At 40.8% G+C, this 21,480-nt stretch overlaps 1 protein-coding gene across 7 annotated transcripts in view; it reads right to left on the reverse strand.

The window, feature by feature from the left end:
• GADL1 (glutamate decarboxylase like 1) overlaps nucleotides 1–21,243 on the reverse strand; it is a 160,346-nt gene extending 139,103 nt beyond the window's left edge. For 5 of the 7 annotated variants that reach the window (XM_074405781.1, XM_074405780.1, XM_074405779.1 and 2 more), the window contains exon 1: nucleotides 20,753–21,243. In XM_074405781.1, the coding sequence (XP_074261882.1) occupies nucleotides 20,753–20,789 (37 nt within the window). In that variant the 5' untranslated portion in view covers nucleotides 20,790–21,243. Of the gene's footprint in view, nucleotides 1–7,456; nucleotides 13,926–20,752 lie in introns of those variants that run through there. The other 2 variants (XM_074405778.1, XM_074405777.1) reach the window with 2 other exon arrangements.
• Between the last annotated feature and the right edge of the window lie 237 nt (nucleotides 21,244–21,480).

Consider the following 21,480-nt stretch of genomic DNA (forward strand, 5'->3'; position numbering starts at 1 on the left):
ATATCCCCTTCATAGTTTTTTATTGCATCTATTTGGATATTCTCTCTTTTATTAATGTGGCTAATCGTCTATTTTATTCTTTTCGAAAAACCAGCTCCTGGATTTTTTTTTGAAAGGTTTTTTTTTTTGTCTCTATCTCCTTCAGTTCTGCTCGGATTTTAGTTACTTCTTCTCTGCTAGGTTTTGAGTTTTTTTAAATCCTCTCTAGCTCTTTCAGTTTTGACAATAGGGTGTCAATTTTAGATACCTTCTTCTCATGGGGACATTTATTGCTATATATCTTTCTCTAGACACTGCTTTAAATGTGTCCCAGAGATTCTGGTTTGTTGTCTTCGTTCTCATTGTTTTCAAAGAACATCTTTATTTCTGCCTTCATTTTGTTTACCCAGGCAACATTCAAGAGCCAGTTGTTTCCAGGAAGCTGTGCGGTTCTTAGTTACTGAATTATGGCTTCTAACTTGATTGCACTGTGGTCTGAGAGATTGTTATGATTTCCGTTCTTTTGCATTTTCTGAGGAGTGATTTACTTCCAATTTTGTGGTCAATTTTAGAGTAGGTGTGATGTGGTGCTGAGAAGAATGTATATTCTGTGGATTTGGGGTGGAGAGTTCTGTAAATGTCTATTAGGTTTACTTGTTCCAGGTCTGAGTTCAAGTCCCTGGATATCCTTGTTAATTTTGTCTCATTGATCTAAGATTGACAATGGGGTGTTAGTCACCCACTGTTACTGTGTGGGAGTCTAAATCTCTTTGTAAGTCATTAAGAACTTGCTTTGTGTATTTGAGTGCTTCTGTATTGGGTGTGTATATATTTAGGATCGTTAGTTCTTGTTGCATTGATCCTTTTACCATAACAACCTCTCAAGTTAAGTCTGGAAAGGATAGTAAGCCAGGGAAAAGGAAAATTGAGATTGAAGAAACTGAAGATATTTCCTGTCCTGGAGTTTTCTAAGTCAGGTATTTCTTCTAAGCTCAAAAGAATAGATGTCTAATCGAGTTGATGTATCTGGTACATCAGCCACATAGATCGATTGCCTCACTTTTGAATTTCACACTGGTTTTAAAGGCATTTTAGTTGCCTTAAAAATGACATGCCAACGAGAGGGTAACTATGAACAAACAAGATGACTATGGAAAATGAGGAATAATACAAAGCAGTGGGGACAGAAGCTCTGAAGCTTTGGGTAATGGCAACAAATGTGACAAATCTGTCTCTGGATCTAGCCCTGTGATTTGATAGAATCATAAATCGAGACTGAACCATTTCCACAGTGCAATCCGCAAACGTGAATTCAAAGGAGTAAACAAAACTATGCTTACAACTTTGTCGGCTAGAGATGGGTATCCAATTTTTTTTTTTTAAAGGAAGAGCAAGACAAGAGAATTTTAATCATTTCTTTAGTCTCCTTTGGGGTCAAATTCTCCTTAGCTGAAATCCACAGTGAGTAGATACTTCTCTAATTCATACTTTCATGAAATATTCATAAAATATTTATTGAATTGCTACTACGTGCAAGATGTTAGGGCAGGCACTGTAGAAAACTTCAAGCCTAAATGGATACACAGATGGTAACCCCAAAATACAATAAGGGAAATTGGACATGTTTATGAATACTTGAAATCCTATCCAAAAGGCATAAAGTATGTGAGGTCAGACAAAACACTGAAATTCCAGAGAAGAGTATTGCTTTTCAATGTGAGAAGCAGAAAGTCCTTCTGGAAGAGGTGGCATTTGAGACAGACCTCCATCTGGCCATTCCGCTAGTACTTACATTTAGTGCCTGTTATGTATAGAACTCTGAGGCATTCGAGGTTGAGCAATGAACCTGAAAAATTTACATTGAGTTGGGGTGGATAACGTGTAACTAATAAGACAAACAAATTATTATAATACAGACTCTGATAAATACTCTAAAGGAAATACCTGAATGACTTGACAGAATAAGGACAAGGAGCTATTGGAGATATGATTAGGAAAAGCTGTTTTTGAACAGGAGAATCTGAATCGAATTGTAAAAGAGAAGGAGCCAGACAAAATGATACAGAAAGAGAATGGTCCAGGGAGAAGGAACAGAAAATGCAAACAATCAATAAGATGGCCTCTTTAAGATGCGGAAACAGACATGTGTGGCCCAACTGTGAGGGCAAGGGATAGGAAGGGTTAAATTGGATTCGGAAATAGGGACTGGGAGCGGATCAGGCAAGGTCATATTTTACTCTAAAACCAACGGGAAGCCACTTAAGGGTTTTAAACAGAGGAGTAACATGAACTGGCTTTCATTTATGGAAGATGACTCTGGCTACTGTATAGAGAAGGAACTGTCAAAAGACAGAAGTGGAAATTGGGAGACTGCTTAGGTCGCTACTGTGGAAGTCTGGGCAGTAGGTAATGGGAGCTTTGGTCTGGGTGGTAGCGGAGAAAATGCAGATGCTGCAGCTTGGGAGACATTTACATAAAGCTTTAAGGACCTGCTTATGAATTGGATGTAGGCATCAAGAAAAAGAATCTAAAGTAATTCTCAGGTTTGAGGCCCGAACAATGAGCTGGATGGTGACTGATGGAGCCCCTAGACTGATCTGGGGAATGCTGGGGCATAGGAGGATCAACATTTTGACCACTTCGTAGGAATTGGTCATGACATAGAAGCAAGTGTCATGCCATGGACATTCATGACAGAAAAAGCAACGTGAACTGAGGCAGAAAATGTGTGTGCATGCACGTGCACATGTGTGTGTGCATGCACGTGCACATGTGTGTGTGCATGCACGTGCACATGTATGTGTGTCCATGCACGTGCACATGTATGTGTGTGTGCAGGAACCAGTCTAAATGAGGGGAGGAGGCAGAGAGACCAACCTCGCGGGGATCTCGGTAGAAACTGAGGAGTTCAGATGTTACTGAGTGAGCAATAAGAGGTCACTGAAAGCTGCTGATGGGATAAGAAAACCCTTAGAAAGTTGGGACTGGTGTAGGGTTTAGGTGGGAAACCAAGAATTGAAGGGAGAGAGATGATGATTATTCCAGGCCAGGGAGAGGGAGGAGGTGAACTAAATAGTAGACAGAATGGTAGTTTTACATTTATACTTTCCCCTATGATACTGTTACTGAATTTGAGCCAGGCATCCTGTATCTTTGTAAACGGCTCTACAATTGTTCATGGATAGACAGCTTTTCTATCCTCTAGTTAAGTCTGTGTTCTAAAAATGATCGTTGGATATAAGGCGACAGAATAAGATGGGAGAAGATCACTTTGTGCATCAGCTCCTTTCTCGCAGAGCACAGATGAACATGTAATATTTCTGGGATGTAACATGTTTGTATCACCGAGTTTTGATATGAGATTACGCTATGTTAGAATCTCAGATACCAGTCAGATAATTCCAATGCTACTGAAACACCAAGGCACGCCCGTGAGCCAAAGAGCCAGATGTATAAACACCATCCAGCTTCCCAGAGAACGTGCTCCTCAGAAGGTCTCCAAAACAGCCAGAAAAATAGCTGAAAGTGCTCTACCAAGAGCCAGTAAATACATAGTATACCATGAACCCTACTTACTTTAATTTCAGTAATATTTTTCTTTCACTGGGCACAAGGCTAGGATTAGATAACCTAAGCTTTTCAGGAGAGTAGATTTTTTGGAGACCTTCATTCCTATTGTGCAAACATTGCTTGATATGAGGCATGATGTCTTGCTATTACACATCCCAGCTTCTTGTATTGATAAGGCAGCTCTCTAAACCACCTCCACCCACCAACCTATTTCTACATCTTTTGAACTTCTATGATGGGTACAAATTAAGCTTGAAAAAAACGTATGAAGGTTGAGCTCCATGAAAGAAACGGGACTTGGCATACCCATTCAGTAAATTTTATCCCTGTCCTTCAGTCCCAGGTTGGAGAACTTAACTTGATCATACGCTTTAACGTGGCTCAGCAGTAGCTGCTGCACCGCAGAGCAGTATTTTCCTCAGGAGCTGTACTCACTCTCTTGCTCCTCTTCATCACCCACTGTCACCAAAGTTTCTGTTGGCATGCGCTGCCTCTGACATCTTGGCCGTTTGTCATTTCTTATCCTTCATCCTTTGCTCATCAATATACATTGTTAAAATACCAGGCCTCACTCATTGCTTTAATGGTAACTTCTATGTTTTCTGCCATTTAAGGCTGAGTAAAGAGAAGGCCTGTTTCTAGTTTGCATGTTTACCAAAGGGCGTTTTTGGCCTAACTAGCGTCTCAACTAGAACCATCCTTCCCATAGAATATGGTCTTGGTGATACTGTCGGTTAAGACCCTTTTGTGGGTATCTCCAAGTTCGAAGTTTTCCAGATCGGCAGAGTCCACCGTGGTTCCTGTCTTATTCGAGACCTAATTACTTCTAATTCTGTGAGCTTTTTAAGATACTATCAATAAACTCCCCCTTCTGGTGAGCAAGAGTCATTCTGTGCTCTGTGAAACTAGAGAGCCATAATGAATACTCTGAGTAGCTTGGATTCTGTAGCCATTTCCAACCGATAAAAACTAAAACCAACTAGACACACCTTGCTACGTATCCTCTGTCGATCTTCAGCATTTCTCATCTATCTACACCGTTTTCCAAAACTTGGTCTACCAGTTACTGTCAGAAAATGAATATGCTGTTTTTTTTCCTCTTCTTTAACCCTATTCCCATGTAACTTCTGGATGCTTGAGTTCAGTTTCTATAGTGCAGTCATAGCAAAGAGTCCATGGCAGTGCTGTGAAAAATATAATGCAAGCCGCTAACACAAGCCACCTGAATAATTCTACCTTCTCCAGTAGCTTTTCTAGTTGTAGTGGGGCATAACAGAAGCAAATATATAACTGCCCTTAAAATAAGTTTGGTTTTTTTTTGTTTTTTTGTTTTTTTTTTTTGTTTTTTTTTTTGTTTTTTTTTTGAGATGAAGTCTCAATCTGTCACCAGACTGGAGTGCAGTGGTGTGATCTCTGCTCACTGCAACCTCCACCTCCCAGGTTCAAGCAATCCTCCTGCCTCAGCCACCCAAGTAGCTGGGACTACAGGCATGTGCCACCATGCCCTGCTAACTTTTTTGTATTTTTTGTAGAGACAGGGTTTTACCATGTTGGCCAGGATGATCTCTCTTTGTGATCCACCTACCTCAGCCTCCCAAAGTGCTGGGATTACAGGCGTGAGCCACTGTACCTGGCCAGTTAATATTTAATGGATACTTAAAATGGACCAGGTACTGAGCTATATATTTTATATAGGTTATTTCATTTAATCCTCATAAGAGCCTTTTGATGACAGTATCTTTATTAATTCTATAGATAAGGAAACTGAGGTTGGAGAAAGAATTGCCCAAGTCATATAGCTAGTAAGTGGTAGAGCCAGAATTCAGAGCCAGGCAGCCTGATTCCAGATGCCATGTTAATAATGACCATATTGTACTTTTTTCCACAAAAGGCAAGCAAGAAGGTGTAGTTTTCTGTGTCTTAATAAACCACACTAAACTATTTAGATACTTTTTTCTACTCCTAAAGCAATAAGCAATTATCTTAGAAGTATATATTAAATTGCAATGTGTTACAATTTAATACATAGTTTTGAAACCAATTTGCTCAAGTGTTGACTTCAAGATTTTAAATCCATTGCATTTAACCAGCAATTTAAATGAAAATTTAAATAAATGCTATAAATGGGTGCCTCATTTGCATCATCTGTTGATTAACTGATATGGGGCTCATCTTTGCCCAGGGTTCTGCCTCCTCCTCAGGGCTTTGGGTGAATCATTTTCTAGGTCAGCGGAGGGCAATTACTCTCGGCTCTCTTGCTTCTCAATACACATGTTGCAACATTCACATGTGGCCACCTTCAGATACAGAAAACTGTACTTAACAAAATTCTTTTACATAGTTTCCAAATGTGATTGGAAAATACATACTGAGAAGCTCATTGGAATGGCAGTAAAACCTTTCCAGGGGGTATATTTAAATTTAAAAAGACGGCCCAAACTGCTTTCTAGGCGGAGAGGACCCTGTTATCTGCTGACTAGGGTTTGCAAATCTGGGGTCAGAGCAGAACTGCTTAATGAAGTAGTGAAGACAATGTGGCTGAAAGTTATATCCCTTTATGCCACACAGATTCAGCTTCACCTCTATGTAAAATTGGAGCAAATAGTCTAAAGATTGCACTTCCTGAGGCTGGGCGCGGTGGCTCAAGCCTGTAATCCCAGCACTTTGGGAGACCGAGGCGGGTGGATCACGAGGTCGAGAGATCGAGACCATCCTGGTCAACATGGTGAAACCCCGTCTCTACTAAAAATACAAAAACTAGCTGGGCGTGGTGGCGCGTGCCTGTCATCCCAGCTACTCAGGAGGCTGAGGCAGGAGAATTGCCTGAGCCCAGAAGACGGAGGTTGCGGTGAGCCGAGATCGCGCCATTGCACTCCAGCCTGGGTAACAAGAGCGAAACTCCGTCTCAAAACAAAACAAAACAAAAGATTGCACTTGCTGCGATTCACCACAGTAACATGAACTACATTATAGATGGTACTGCCGGAATGGCAAATTCAGGTGTCCTGGGGGATGCCCACACATCTCACTGCTACTGTCACGTCGAGAAATGAAGTATTCACAGAACACTGCCTAAGATATAGAGACACTGGCCTAGGTTATTCCTCAGCTGAAACTCGCCGAGATACGAGTTTGGAACCATCTAAGATATGTGCCCAGGATGTTTTTGGCCAATTATGTGTAAGATTTAGGGATCTTAGAGCTTTACAAGCACTTAGATACAGATCAGTTAGCAAATATCGTCATTTTGAATTCTAGAGAACTGAGGTTTGATGGCACAGAGATTGCTTGAAGCCCGTGTAAGCCTTTCTAAAGATTCATCAGATCCGCTAAGTGTTACCTACATTCCACCTCTCATAAGCATCTAGAACCTATTTCATATAGTTAGCATTTATTTAGTGCTTACTCTATGCCATGTTTTGTAGGTCTTTTGTAAACAGTAGCACATTTATACAAAACAACTCTTTGAAGATACAATTAAACTCACTCTGGCTAAGTTAAGCAGAAAAAAAAGGTACTTGAAGGGTATATCAGCTATCTAGTTGTACCAAAAATGAACCAAAAATTTAGTAGCTTAAAGCAGCATCAATGTAATGTCTTGGGGATAATTCTGGTCTTGCCTAGGCCCACTCACAATACTGCATCCAACTCTTGTCCACTGCCTTAGAGCTGAGTTCAGCCAGGAAGATTAAGATGGCTGGGTCTTTCTCTCTGTGTAGGCTTTTATTATCAAAGGGATTAGACTGGTCTACCTCACAAAGTAATAGCAGCTTTGAAGACAGTAAAGGCAAAAACTACAGCACCTTTTGAGATCTCAAACTGTCACAAATATCACTTCTGCTGTCCAGTGGTCAAAGCAAGTCACAAGAGCAGCCAGACTTAAGGATAGAAGAAGAAAAAAGCTCACCTCTTGATGTCAGAAGGCAGTGTCACATTGCAAAACGGTATGCATACTAGAAAGGAAGGATTTTGAAACGAATTTAGCGATCTATTGTAGTCAGCCTCTGACCAAAATTATTCATATTCCTGTTATCCACATAATACGCTCATTCCCATATGAGGACCTCCCAAAATCTTATCTCATTATAGAATTAAGCTTGAAGTCTAGAATATCATGATCTGTCTTGTCTACAGGAAGACAAGAGAGGTCAGTTACGTTCCTCATCCAGAGACCCCTAAACTAAAAACGGAAGCTATCAGATGCCACACACATCATGCAATAGTGATACAGGCCAGGACAATTTCTGCAGACACTCTCAGGAAAGAGGAGGCGGCAGAGGGCAATCACTGGCTTACAGCAGTTCTGAAATCCCGCTGGGCAAATACTTCAGATACTAAATAGGGTGTGGTTCTGCCCTGTGGGGTGGTTTCCTAATCCAGTGCTCTCTGTGGCCCTTGGCTCCACTCTCTGGTCGATGTGAAGCAGTGACCCGCCTCTCTGAGGTCAAATGCTGTGATGGATGGATACACACATGCCAGCATATTGCAGTTTATCCTCACTCTTTTCTCATCTGGATGCTTCGTTATTGATCCCAGAGATGTCATTCATGAAAAAGAAAAAGTTTCTCCAGCCCATTTCACTATTATCCTTTGGCAACTGGACATGCCTGGATTCCCAGATTTTGCTACAAGCTCCACCTTGGCCATTCTTGCCAGTTCTTCAAAAACGCTAATTCGTGACTTATCTCTGATTTCCAATTCTCCCTTATGAATGTGTTCCTATCAGTTATGTAAGGTCTAATTCCTATAATACATTCCATACTCCGTAATGTTCTGTATATATATTACTGTATTTAATCTTCACAAAAGCTGAGGGAGTTACGTACTAATGTCCCATTTTACAGGTTAGGATATTAAAACTCCGAAGACAAGTAACTTGCCCAAGGCTACGCAGCTAAAAGGTATCAGATCAAATTTGAATAGGTCTGATTCTCAAGCCTATGATTGTAAGCCCAAGAGATGGGATAAGGACAGTAATGTGTACAGGTAAACTGATTTCTGAAGAAGACTCCAAAAGCACTTGCCTATTTCTATAGTGTAAAGACCCCAATCATGGCTAATTTCATGGCCAATTTTAAGACTGGCTAGTAACATTTCTGAATATTTAACACTTGTCATGAACAAGTATGAGGTGGTTTCAGCATACCTCTGCATGGGGAGCCAAGAAAACAAAAGTTCATCAATTTCAAAAAAAAAAGGTAATTAACAGAGCAGAGTGTTTCTTCAGGTGTCTCTTCCATGCACAGGCGATCTAGTTTCCAGATGCTATCATCTTTACCTTTGCCTGTAACCTATTTTGGCTAGAATCTATTTTTTCCACTCTCAATGGCAAGTCTGCAGCTCTGAAATATGAATACCGATAGCTCAGCATCCTTCAACCAATAGGTGACAGAAATTGATGTATTAATACCCAGCCCCCTTGTTCTTCATATGTGGTAATGCTAATGTCATGTTCATTAACACTCAGTTACCCAGCAGGAGTAAGCTTTAGTTACCCACGTGATAGATGCCTTTCTTTACAATGCATCCTCTATTTGGCTTCTCCCTGGAATCGCCTTATGTCAAAGACACTGTACTGGGCACTTACACTGCATGTTTTTGGGTAAATATTCATAGCACCTATAAGGCGAGTATCATACCCAGTTCTACAAATAGGGAAATGGGGATCAGAGAGGTTAGTTAACTCTATGGAGATCACGTAGCTGATATAGTAAATAGCAGAGCTGATATTCAAACTATGATCGAACGTAACATCTCTTCTCTTTCCACGGAGCTATGTAGCCTCTCACCAGGAAGATTGGACTAACACACATGAAACAATAAAAGAACAATCAAACGCTAAGCTGACATAATGTATTGAACAATTTTGGGTAAAACTGTCATCAAACTTAGGTTCTGCAAGTACTTTCTAAAATTCTTTTGTTGTGCCATCAACTTGAAAAATAAGACCACTGACTAATATTAGGAAATCCAATTTTTCATAGATTTTTCTTTCTCCTCTATCATTGCATCATACAAATTAGGTACTGAAATAAACTGAGTGTCATGACAAAATACCATGAGGAAAATGCATATGAAGGAAACATGTTGCTTGGGTATATTTTTGGCCCAGATAGCATCTGAAAAATCAGATAAGTCATAAAATATTGACTAAGTCTCTATCGATTTTGTAAGTCAATATAAAGTATGGGAAGATCAAACAACACAGCATACAGAGTGCTGAATTGGGAAAAATCATATTAGCTTACAATGTCAGCAAAGGGAAGATTCAGATTTGACTTTTGTCTGTTTAATAGGCAAAAACTGAAGTGTGGAAATTTAAGGTGTGTGAATGCTGTAGCATTAACCATATAGATTTTAATATTTAACCATAATAGATTTTAATATTTAGCCGTGGCTTGCTATCCAAGTAATTGACATTGTTGCTCTAGAACATTTAACATAAAGAAGGTCCTGAATGCTGTAATTAGTAGCACTATACCAAAAAATCTCAGATGCTGGTAGAAACACAAATTCCAGCTGTGATGTGATCGGTATCTTCAGGTCTGGTTTCTTGCTGTGAATTGCCTGCCCTGATGATAGGCACAAAAGGGAACTCTCTGGAGTTGGGGGGGTGAGGTTTGGTCCTGACTCCAGCTCTGCGTAGCTCTGTGGCTGCAAGGACTTTAACCTTCCCGGCTAAATGACACTCTCAGTTAAATAATGCTCTACAAAACACCTTGCCACACTAACAATGAGTCTATGGCTAAAGCCCGTTTTTAAGAATTAAGTTCTTATCCGTGTAATTAACAAAGATGACATTCTGCCACTTCTAAAAGTGGTCCGTATGAGTGCGCTTCAGAACCATACATTTCTAAAATTGTCCAGGACCTTCACGGAAGTAGCTCGGGGAAGGGAGTGATGGGGAGAACATGAGTAGGCCGTCTTTAGGCCCATGAAACCTGCTTTAGGTATAGAAATGCAATTTGATGTCAAGTATCTCTGTAAATTATTTTGCTTAAAGACTGGAATGAATGCATGAATACTGTGGCTTAAAATGATGACTGATAGACTTTTGACACCTATCTCTCTTCCGCCTTTACAAAATGCAGAACTTACCTTCTGAGCCTCACTTATCACAGGACACTGCACTCGGGCCAGAGATGCAGCTTTGCACATACGAACCTTTGGCAACTGCTTTTCTCCAAAGACAGTGCCAGTGGCAATGGCGCTAGCTGGAGCAGTGAATTCCATTTGTTTCGAGGCTATTGTGGTGCTGTTATTTTTCTGACACTCGGGTATGCAGAGAAAATACAGTATCTTTATTTTGCTCTTTAATCTTGTCTTCCACATGAGCCCACATTGCTGAAAAAAGGTAACTATTGAGTCCAATCTGGTTGAAACATGAACAGATAAAATAATTCGTTTAGGCAATGTTCTGTTTAATTGTGTAAATGTGTTTGATGTATCGGATTTCTACTTCTCCTAATACTTTGTTGATAACTTCTCAGTACGTGGGGAGAAAAGAATGTCTCATTCCACCTCAGGGTGGAGGAAGAGTGATGGAGTCCTTGGATCAGTGCAGTGTGCACTGACTGGCACCTTTCGTCCCTGGGCAACCTCCCTTGTCTACGTCTTTACTGCATTCACACCTAGCAGTCATGTGGGACACATACTCATGGCCTCCTATCTCTCATCTTAGTCAGAGACTGGAGTTCTCTCTAGATGCGGTGGTCTCACTTTGGCTTTTGGTGATGGGATAAACATTTCTTGGCTTAAGCCACATCCATCCTTGGCTCTCAAAAAGAGCACATTCGTCCCATGGCTTTTGCCTTCATCCTCATCAGAGAAAGCCCATTGGGAGGACCAAGGGTGCTCAATCTACCCTCCTCTGAGGACAAAAAGGCTTTTCTGAATCACCTCCACCCCTTAAAGAGATCAATACAGGCTCTCCCTCTCCATCCTACTTCAGTGAGCCACCACGTCGGCTTTGATAAGTCTGCAAGGTGACCTCAGCCAAGAGAAGCTGAGAAAGGCCTCTGTTGTTGCTTACCATATTTCGATAAAACTACCATATAACCATCCACTGTCTCTCCACCCCTGCTTCCATCCCAAGTAATGAGAAATCAAGAACGTGCATTTCTGTACTGACCTCTCTTTACTTAATCCTTTTTTCTCTTCTCATCGTCACCCTCATGCCAGAAATGGAGATCTTTCAGTGACTTTGCCTGCATTAAATATTACTTTTTTGTGACGGTAGCCTCACAGATAACCATTGAAGGTGTCAAAAGTATCTCTTCTGCACCAGGAGCGAAACGCCATGATTTGGTTCTCTAGGCCAAACTGGTTAAGTTAAAGGGAAAATAAAAGAATTTAGAAAGCCCATGGCAATAGCCGGAATGCTAAAACTTGTTTGTCTTTGAAACTCCTGCTCTGACTGCCTGAATCTAAACAGTAACTGCCTTTCTCCTTTCATTCTACTTAGAAAGATCAGAATCTTTCCCAGGCAGACACTGCTGGCATAAAGGAAGAGGGAGGTATGTATTAAGGCAGCAGAAGAAAATCACAGTAATTTTTTAAATGCATGCATGCAGTCAGTCAGTCCTCTGCAACTGTGGGTTCTACATCTAGGGATTCAATAAGTATTTAAAAATATTTAATATTTTTAAACAATGACAGTACAATAAAATTTTTTTAAAATATAGTGTAACAACCATTTACATATAAATTACATTGTAATAAGTATAAGTAATTGAGAAACTGTTTAAGTATACAGGGGGATGTGCACAGGATATGTGCTGATATGGTTTGGCTGCGTCCCCACCCAAATCTCATCTTGAACTGTAGTTCTCATCATCCTTATGTGTCATGGGAGGGACCTGGTGGGAATTGAATCCTGTGCCGGTATTGACAGGGAATAAGTCTCCTGAGAGCTGATGGTTTTATCAAGGCAGTTCCCATGCCCACACACTCCTATTTGCTGCCATGTAAGATGTAGCCTTGCTTGCTCCTCCTCTGCCATGATTGTGAGGCCTCTGCAGCCGTGAGGAACTGTGGGTCCATTATACGTCTTTCCTTTATAAGTTACCTAGTCTCAGGTATGTCCTTAGAGCAGAGTGAGAATGGACTGATACACATGCAAATACTATGCCATTTTATATAAAGGAATTGAGCATCTTGTAGATTTGGTATCTACGGGAGGTCCTGGAACCGGTTGTCTGCGCATACAGGGGGATGACTGTACTCTAAAATTGTATGGAGGTGAGGATTACATGACTGCGAATCTGTTAAAAATGGAACTGTACTCTCAAGTTGGTTAATTTTGTGGAATAGAAATTAGATCTCAAGAAAGCTCTTACATTACATGCATGTAAAAAGGGTGAAACATAATTGGCAGTGAATTTGGTGGCTCATTGCTATTAGAGTCAGAACCTGAGCCTCGGTCCATATCAGAATAACACACTTTGTTCTTCCCCTTTGCAGTCCTAACAATCACCTACTGTTTGTCCAATACCAATTCAACCAAATAAAAATTGGTCAAGATGATCATTTGTAAAAATCAGTATTTCCAGTCACTTGATTTCCAGGGATTAGTATTTCTGGTATGTTCCTAAGCAAATTTCTGACTCCTCATTATGCCTTAGACATTAATCTTTTCCAAGAATTGCAGTGTTCCCCCTTTTTTTGCTTCTATATTTTTAATGAATTTCCAGCCAATTATTTTCTGTCTTATCTATGACTTAAAGATGTTAAAACAACTTAAGTATACATCAATAGGGGATAAATTAGAAAGCACTTTAGATTCCAATGTAAGAATTTTTTAAACAATAGAATGACATTCACACCTTTATGAGATAATAACCGAACCAGAGGGATTGAAGCTAAAAAGCCTGGCTGAAGTGAGAAAAGCATTTAAGCAAAACAAAAGCTCCAGCCCCATCAAGCTACTTTTTTTCTTTGACAAACAATAAACTCATTACAACAAATACAAGTGGCTGAATCTAAGAAAAATTCCATTATCCACCCAATCATAGACAATTAGTTTTAATTCCTAGATGTAAATATTTTCCAGTTTCATATGTATAAATGGATGATTTTTCAACAAAACAGGCTTTTAGTATATAAACTATTTTGCAATCTATACTTGAAATAATTCAGCATTTACATTTTTATATTAAATTTTATGTATTTTTATATAAATTTTTATATATTTACACTTTATAGAGCTGTGGTCTCACTATGCTACCCAGGCTGGTTTTTGAACTCATGATCTCAAGTGATCCTCCTGCTTTGTCTTTCATAAGCACTGGGATTATAGGCGTGAGCCGCTGTGCCCAGCCTACATTTTTAAACTAATATTATTTCTAAGCATTTATGAATGTATTAATACTGGCAGAGAAAAGAAATAATTGCCAGAAAATTGGAGATCAAAAACGAACTAGAAATATGAAAAATTCTAAATATATATCAACAAAAGGCTTAAAATGTAAGTTTCCAAAACTGCCCCATAATGCATCACAATGAAAATTACTAATATTTGAACTAATTGGTAAATGATAACATCAATTTTTGCCAATCATTACAATGGTTAATGAAGCTAATACAAGGACGGAAGAGTTGAATGCGGAAAGCTCCATAAAACCCTTCATTGCCTAATAAGCCCCGTAGATAAAATGACTTGATGCTTTTTTCTTTTAAGCATTAGATTAAGGAGTGCAATTTAGTCAAGAGGACTAAATATGCCCAAAAGAAGGAGCAATATGGAGACATTTCTGTACACTGAAAGACAAAGTGCTGACTTCTCACCACTAATTTACAGTATCCAGGGTTTCTGCAGAAGTGAGCAAGACCCTCTCCCAGGAGGAACTGTCTGCAGTTTTGCATTATAAAGAACAATCTGGGCACAAGAACAAACCTGGGCTGGTGAGAAGAGGACAGAGCAAAAGCCAGTGATAGGGAGTGGGGTGGGATAGTGATATCTGAGAAAGGGGCTTCATTGAAGGAGGAGACTCTGACCTAAGCAGTGCTGTTTGGAGCCGGTTGAAGTATAATACAAACTTCTCAGCATGGGGCTTAGGTTCATGCTGATATTCATGTTGTAACTCTTTGCTCACCACAACTGTGTTATACAGAGAGGACTAGACAATTCTGATTGCTTTGGAGCATCCAGCCTGAATGGAGCTTTCTGGGTCCCAATCTATATTGCTTTGTGCAAGTTCACAGCCTAGAGCTCCTGGCAGTCCACGTAAGATAGACAGTGGACAAAACCAGGGACAATGGAGTTGATGGGGTCCATTGGAGCTTTAGTCTTGAACGTAGTCTGCCACTTCTATTTAATGATAATCATAATAGCTAATCTAGAGAGCATGCACAGAATGAACCAGAGCTAAGTGTTTACAGGTATCGCCTGGTATCACCCTCACCATTATTCTGCGAGGCAAGTTCTGTTACTAGTTACAGATAAGGAAGCTGGACCTCAGAATTTGGGCAGCATGCCCAAGGACATAGTTCAGTGCCCCCAGTGCCTAGATTTCACTAACTGGTAGAGCCTGGACTCCAACGTGGTGTCGCCTCACCTCGTTATACCTGTTGATGAATAGAGTACTCAGCGTATATAGTCAAGGACTGAGGAGGACATGCTAAGGTTGTATGAACTGGAGTTAAGGGGCTATGGTTTGAATGTCCCCTCCAAAACACATGTTGAGACTGAATTCCCATTGTGGCAATACTGAGAGGTGGTGCCTTTAAGAGGTCATTGGATTGTGAAGTTTCTGGATCTTTAACAAAGTTTACTCATTCATACCTCTATTCCCAAAGGTTAATTTAAAAAAAAAAAAAAAAAACTATCAGTTCATTTCCATACTGTTGTAAAGAAATACCCAAGACTGGGTAATCTATAAAGAAAAAGTTTTAATGGACTCAGAGTTCTACATGGCTGGTGAGGCCTCACAATCATGGCGGAAGGCAAAGGAAGAGGAAAGGCATGTTTTACATGGTGGCAGGCAAGAGCGTGTGCCGTGGGACTGCCCTTTGTAAAGCCACCGGTTCCCTCCCATGATGTGTGGATTATGGGGACTACAATTCAAGGTGAGATTTGGGTGGGGACACAGTCAAACCATATCAAAAGCCATCTTTGCAAATTTTCTTGTTCTTGGAGCTGCCTTTGCAGACAAAGAAATGATACTCAACAGTGGCCACCTTGCAAACACCTCCACCACAAGTGCAAAACGGGGAACACTTACAAAGGAGGTATTCATGAACTGTCAAAAAATAATGTATACATAACAAAAGAAAAGCCAAGGGCAGAAATGAGACCAAAAGTTAACTATGATTGACAAAGCTATGTATTTAACATGGCAACATGCTGAGAAATGAATCTTCTTAGTCATTGGATTCCAGTTAACTTTTTTTTTTCCTACTTCAAGTTTCTTTTTAAATCACGCATCTCTTTTAACTCAATTACGCTATTTTGGAATGCTGAGAGGTTCGAAACTACTTAAATGTTCAAAAAGAAGAGGGCAAATTTAGAAAATTAGCTAAGATAACCTTAAGTGCCTAGTGACAGGTGGTACAGTATAAATGATCTGTAATATACATAGTTTATATTTCTCGTATTGTTTCTTCCTTGTAAAAGCAATGCACGTTCCTTACTTAAGAATCAGAAAATATAATCAATAGAATTTAAGGAATATCCACAATCCCATCTACCAAGAGACCACCCCTGTTAATTCTGTGCAATCTAGCCACCTAGATTATTTTGCAGTATGTAGAATAAATGGAATGCATTTCCGTAGTATTCTATACTCTACCATAATTTAGCCATCCAGCTATTAGATACTTAAATGTTACAAATAATGCCCGTTTCTTTGATGTGTAAACAGTTACTAATTTTTACCATGACAACTTCGAGAAGGCAAAAATAGGAATTTAAGATTTAAGTGCAAAGATGAAAAGGACTCTCGATGATTCATGCATGAGTTTATTGAATGAACATATGTTAAATCTACGTACCTACTACGTGCCAGGCACTTTCCTAGATATTGGGGATGGAGTAAATAGATGTGTTTCATACCCTCATAGACATCAGGGAAGAAACAAACACATAGAATTAGAAACATTTAAGTAGTGATGATATGAGCAATACAGGCTTTACCAAATACATTAGAAAAACCAGTGAACGGAGAAAAATTCTTGAAACATCTGTGGTAACTCCATTATGGCAGTGAGCAGACTGCTTTCTGAAAATCACCTCCCTGCAAATCACCTGGACTCTTCACTCTTGTGTTCTAATATGTAACTTACTCACTGTTTCCCTAAAACTGAAATTCCGAATTACAAAGACTCAGCAGCAAACCAAATGTAGAGTGGGGTCATCATGCAGCTGGTGGACATTCTTCATCAATAGGTGTATATGAGATTGTGCTTGCTAGAATTATGGAGTTGAGTGACCATCGCCCTGGGCTTTTTCTGTAAAATCACATGGCCCTAACACGTTCCAATAACCTCATTAACTTTCACATACAATTTTCTGAACATGTCTTTGTAACCTACCTGCCATGCGTTATCCCTACCTTACTCATGAACAAAACTGAGGCTCACAGAGATGAAGTCATGTATCCAGAGACACAGTCTGAACAGGCTGTCAGCTGGAGTATTTACTTTGCATTCTTCTCCCTTCCTTCCTGCCGTTACCAACAAGAGAATAGCTATGGCTCAGGGTGAGTCTGCCTGCACCCAGGGTACTGCCTTATAAAATGGATTCATGTGTCATGATCTGTAAAGAGCAGAATCGGTAAACCTACCCCAAGAGAGGCTGTTAGAGAGTTCATCCCATGGGATGCTGCCCCTTTCCCTCAGAGCCAAGCTGCTTTGATTCTTAGCAACCACAGAGCAGAGCACATACACATGCTCCTGAGAGAGGCAGTGACCTGCCTCCTTGGGACTGCCACATCCAGCCCTACCGTGAGTGCGAATCTCCCAACACTGACAGCTTGTTTTCCCATCCTTCCCACCCCAAAGAGGAATAGAACACTACTATCATTTCAAGGAACTTAAAGCCCCACACATCTCGGGATCTTCTCCGGCATTATTCCTGTGGTCCCAGCAGAGGCAGGCGAAGGACTCTGCTCCAGGTCACCTGCCCATATTCTGTAACAAAGGCCAGGGCCAGGAATTAGGTGTTAAGAGTATAAGGTTGTGTGTGCTCTGGAGTTAGAGACTAGGCTGAATGCCCAGAGCTGATATATACCCTCTCAAAGCCTCAGTTTCCTTAAAAATTAATAATAAGCAGACCATAATAGTCCACCCACTGACCCACTGACTTGCTAATGAGGGTTAACTAAGATAGTATTTGTAGCTCAGCATAGCAATAGCGGGGACCATGCACCCAGTGATGAATTTTGCCTGTTGTGAGTTTCATTTAAATGATAAGTAAAAAGTGAAAGTCACTGAGAAAAAGAGGAAAGATGTAGAGAGGGGGAAAAGCGCAGGAATTTTGGTCCCAAAGGTCATGATTTGAAATTTACGACATACCACTCTTAATGCCTATAAAAGTCAGCATTTCAACAACAAATTTCTGACCTCCCATAAAAACTAGAATTTTACTTAAGCATGTTTTAACAAGAGTTAAAGCTATTCAGGAAGAATGGAAGGTTGTGATATTATTTCAAATGATAGAGAAAACAGTAGTTGAGTCTGAAGAAACATCCATTTTTAACATAATGAAAATTTGAATCTGATGTAACTAATTGCTCAAACCTCTCTTGCGTGTACTATGGCAAGATGATAAATGATATCAAAGCCTAAAGAGAGGAATAAGAAGTCTTTATCAGCAACAGGAATCCCTGGGGTATTCTTCCATAATGTATAGGTCTGTAACAGATACGCCACAAGAGAATTTAAGACAAGATATCACTTGACATACGAATCCAATGTTACCTCACACGATGTCATCACACATACTTGGAGGTTTACCAAGTCTGACAGATGATTATCTTGTACTTTTCAAAAATGCCTTAGGAAGCATTTGGCATAATTAGTTGTGTTCCTGCCTTATCACCTGCTCAAGGATAACCAGAGAGAGCAACCCAAAAATTCTGGTGTTGCCAAAAATTCAGATTTAAGGCCAACTTTGAACTTTACTATTTATAAATCATATATTCAGCTACTTGAAGTCACCACAAGCTACAGATGTGCCTTGTTACAAGGCATATGCTTAATTTAGAAAAAGTAGATACCTTGCTTTTGGTTTAAAAGTTTCTATCATATTTCTGAAGACCATGCTATATGGCTTTTAAACAGAAATTAAGATTAAAAACACAACAGAGCAGGATTAAGAAAGTCAGATACAATTATTCTGACCATGCTTCCTTCACATACGTCACCCATATTATTAGGATAGATAATTATTATTTATCGGATAACCTAATTTGTAAGTCTCAATCCATTCTCAAATAGCCAAATGATTGATGTTATTTATTTTATTCACTTACTTATGATGGAGTCTCGCTCTGTTGCCCAGGCTGGAGTGCGGTTGTGCAAATCTCGACTCACCGCCACCTCTGCCTCCCAGGTTCGAGCAATTCTCCTGCCTCAGCCTCCCAAGTAGCTGGGATTACAGGTGCCTGTGCCCCCCACCACTTCTGGCTAATTATTTTGTATTTTTAGTAGAGATGGGGTTTCACCATGTTGGCCAGGCTGGTCTCCAATTCCTGATCTTAAATGATCTGCCCATCTTGGCCTCCAAAATTGCTGGGATTATTGGCACGAGCTACCATGCCGGGCCTAGCCAAATAGTCAAATAAGTATGTGCTGACCCTCAAAACATAAAAGAATCTGATAAAAAGCCTCAGCAGTTTAAAGTGTCAGTTCTTTTTAAGTTGTATATTGTTCTTAATCAAGATACGATAATTGCTACCTATTTATGGGATACAATGTGATGTTTCAATACACAGAAATTGTTTAATGATCAAATCAGGATAATTAGCATATACCTGTCATTTCTTTGTGGTAAGAACATTGAAATCCTCTTTTTTTTTTTTAAATATGCAATACGTTATTAACTACATTCACCCTCCTGTGCAATACAACACTAGAATTGATTCTTCCTAACTGCAGCTTTTTATCAATTGACCTACCTTTCTACAGTCCACCCTCCTCCCCAGCCTCTTGCAATCAATATTCCAACTTTCTACTTCTATGTGCCAGCTTTTATGCCATATATAAAAATAAGAATGCTAATAACACAACGTTTAAAGTAATTTTTAAAAGAGCATCAGGACAGTTATGCTGGAAACTCTCATTGGGACAATAAGAGGTGAAATGTTTCTTTCAGCAAAATGGTTCTTGCTTCACCAACTACTGTGCAAAACTCCCAACCTTGAAAATGACTGATCTGCAGGGAATCCTAGCTGAGTTACCTGACCTACCTGTTGAGCAGAACCCCTAGAGAGCTTTGTCTGTGAGACTTCATTAAGCTGCGTTCAGCACAATTCAAAAAGGTTATGGATACAAAGAGGACTTACTCCTGGAGGATCACTCCTAAAAGGTCAGCAACTAGTTAGTGAGAATACCTGAATAACAACAGCCTTTCCAAGAAGGAGTAACCATTGTTTTACGGAAATAGAACGAAGTGACACGGGAGTTGCAAAGTCAGTTTGGGGAATTCTGCACAAGATCTTTAAACAAGTAAGGGTCCCGTTCTCAACCTGCAGCTCTGATCCAAAGAGCATTAAGGGCATCACCCACTCTGAGATCAGGGTAGCCTCTTTTAACCCCTATTTATAGAGTAGCTGGCTGCAGGTGAGAGAACTGAGATGATGCTGTCCTTGTCCCCACCCCCCGCCCACCCGAAAAGAAGCAAAATGATGATTATTATTTTTTTTTTTACATGGCATGTACTTCCAGTCTAACTAGGGCAACCTCTTTGGCCAAGCAGTAAAATCTCAATACGCATTTATTTCCCAAACCTCCATTATGTCTTAGGCGCGGTTCTTCGCGCTTGATAAAGGTTAACTCATTTGATTCTTAAAATAGTAAATAACCTTTTAAGTACGGAAAATGGCGCAAAACAAATCCTTTGAAGATAAGGACTTTCTGCCCACCCCGGCTGCTCTGCAAGGAAATAACCAACTTCTAATCCCCAGGTCAAAAAGCAAGGAGATTAAAACCCAGACGGGGAAAGGTCAAGGACGAACGCCGCAGGCGCGTGGAAGCAAGTCGTTACCGTCCACAGGGCCCTGGCTGTCCGGGTCGCGGCTCATCTCTGCTCCCCGACTCCGCGCTGCCCCGGGCGCGGCTTCCGCAGTCTGGGCGGTGACTGTGGTTGCTGAGGCGGCGCCCCTCGGGGGACCGGCAGGTGCACCAGGCAGCCGCGGAGCGCACACCAGTGCCAGGGGAGGGACGAGGACACGCGCGCTCCTTTCCCTTTGCGATCCGAGGCTCCAGCGCCGCGGCGCTCTGCTAGTATTTAGAGCGCTGCTGGCTGCGTTGCCACAGGCTTGACCCAGGGCCAGGGTCTCTCCTCCGTTGCGGGAAAGGGGTGCGAAAGTGTGTTGGAGCCTGGGTAATCGGGGTAGGATAAGGCTGGGTGCGCCCCTGCGAGTCCTCCCAGGATACAGGCTGGGCTGGGCAGGTGAGTGGCTCTCGGCCAGGTGACCTTTCCAGCGTCCAGTTCTTCAGAGCAACCACTTCGCAGAGCCTTAGCCACCCGGAGGAGCCCCAGGCTAAATATGATGCCTGCACCAGGTCATCAGCTGAGGGAACCTATTTTAGGGAGGCTGTGGTGAACAGGATCCCCACCCATTCATTCAGCTCTGCCCTGACATTTAAGAGTTCTACAGGCGAAACCTCCTCCTCCTCCACTTTCAGCTTCGTGCGTGCGTGCGCGTGTGTGTGTCTCCGCAAAATTTTAAGTGTGGAAAAGGGAAATGGTAGGGGGATGGTGGGCATATT

The sequence above is a fragment of the Saimiri boliviensis genome, chromosome 9, assembly GCF_048565385.1.
Source record: "Saimiri boliviensis isolate mSaiBol1 chromosome 9, mSaiBol1.pri, whole genome shotgun sequence".
Classification (NCBI taxonomy): Eukaryota; Metazoa; Chordata; class Mammalia; order Primates; family Cebidae; genus Saimiri; species Saimiri boliviensis.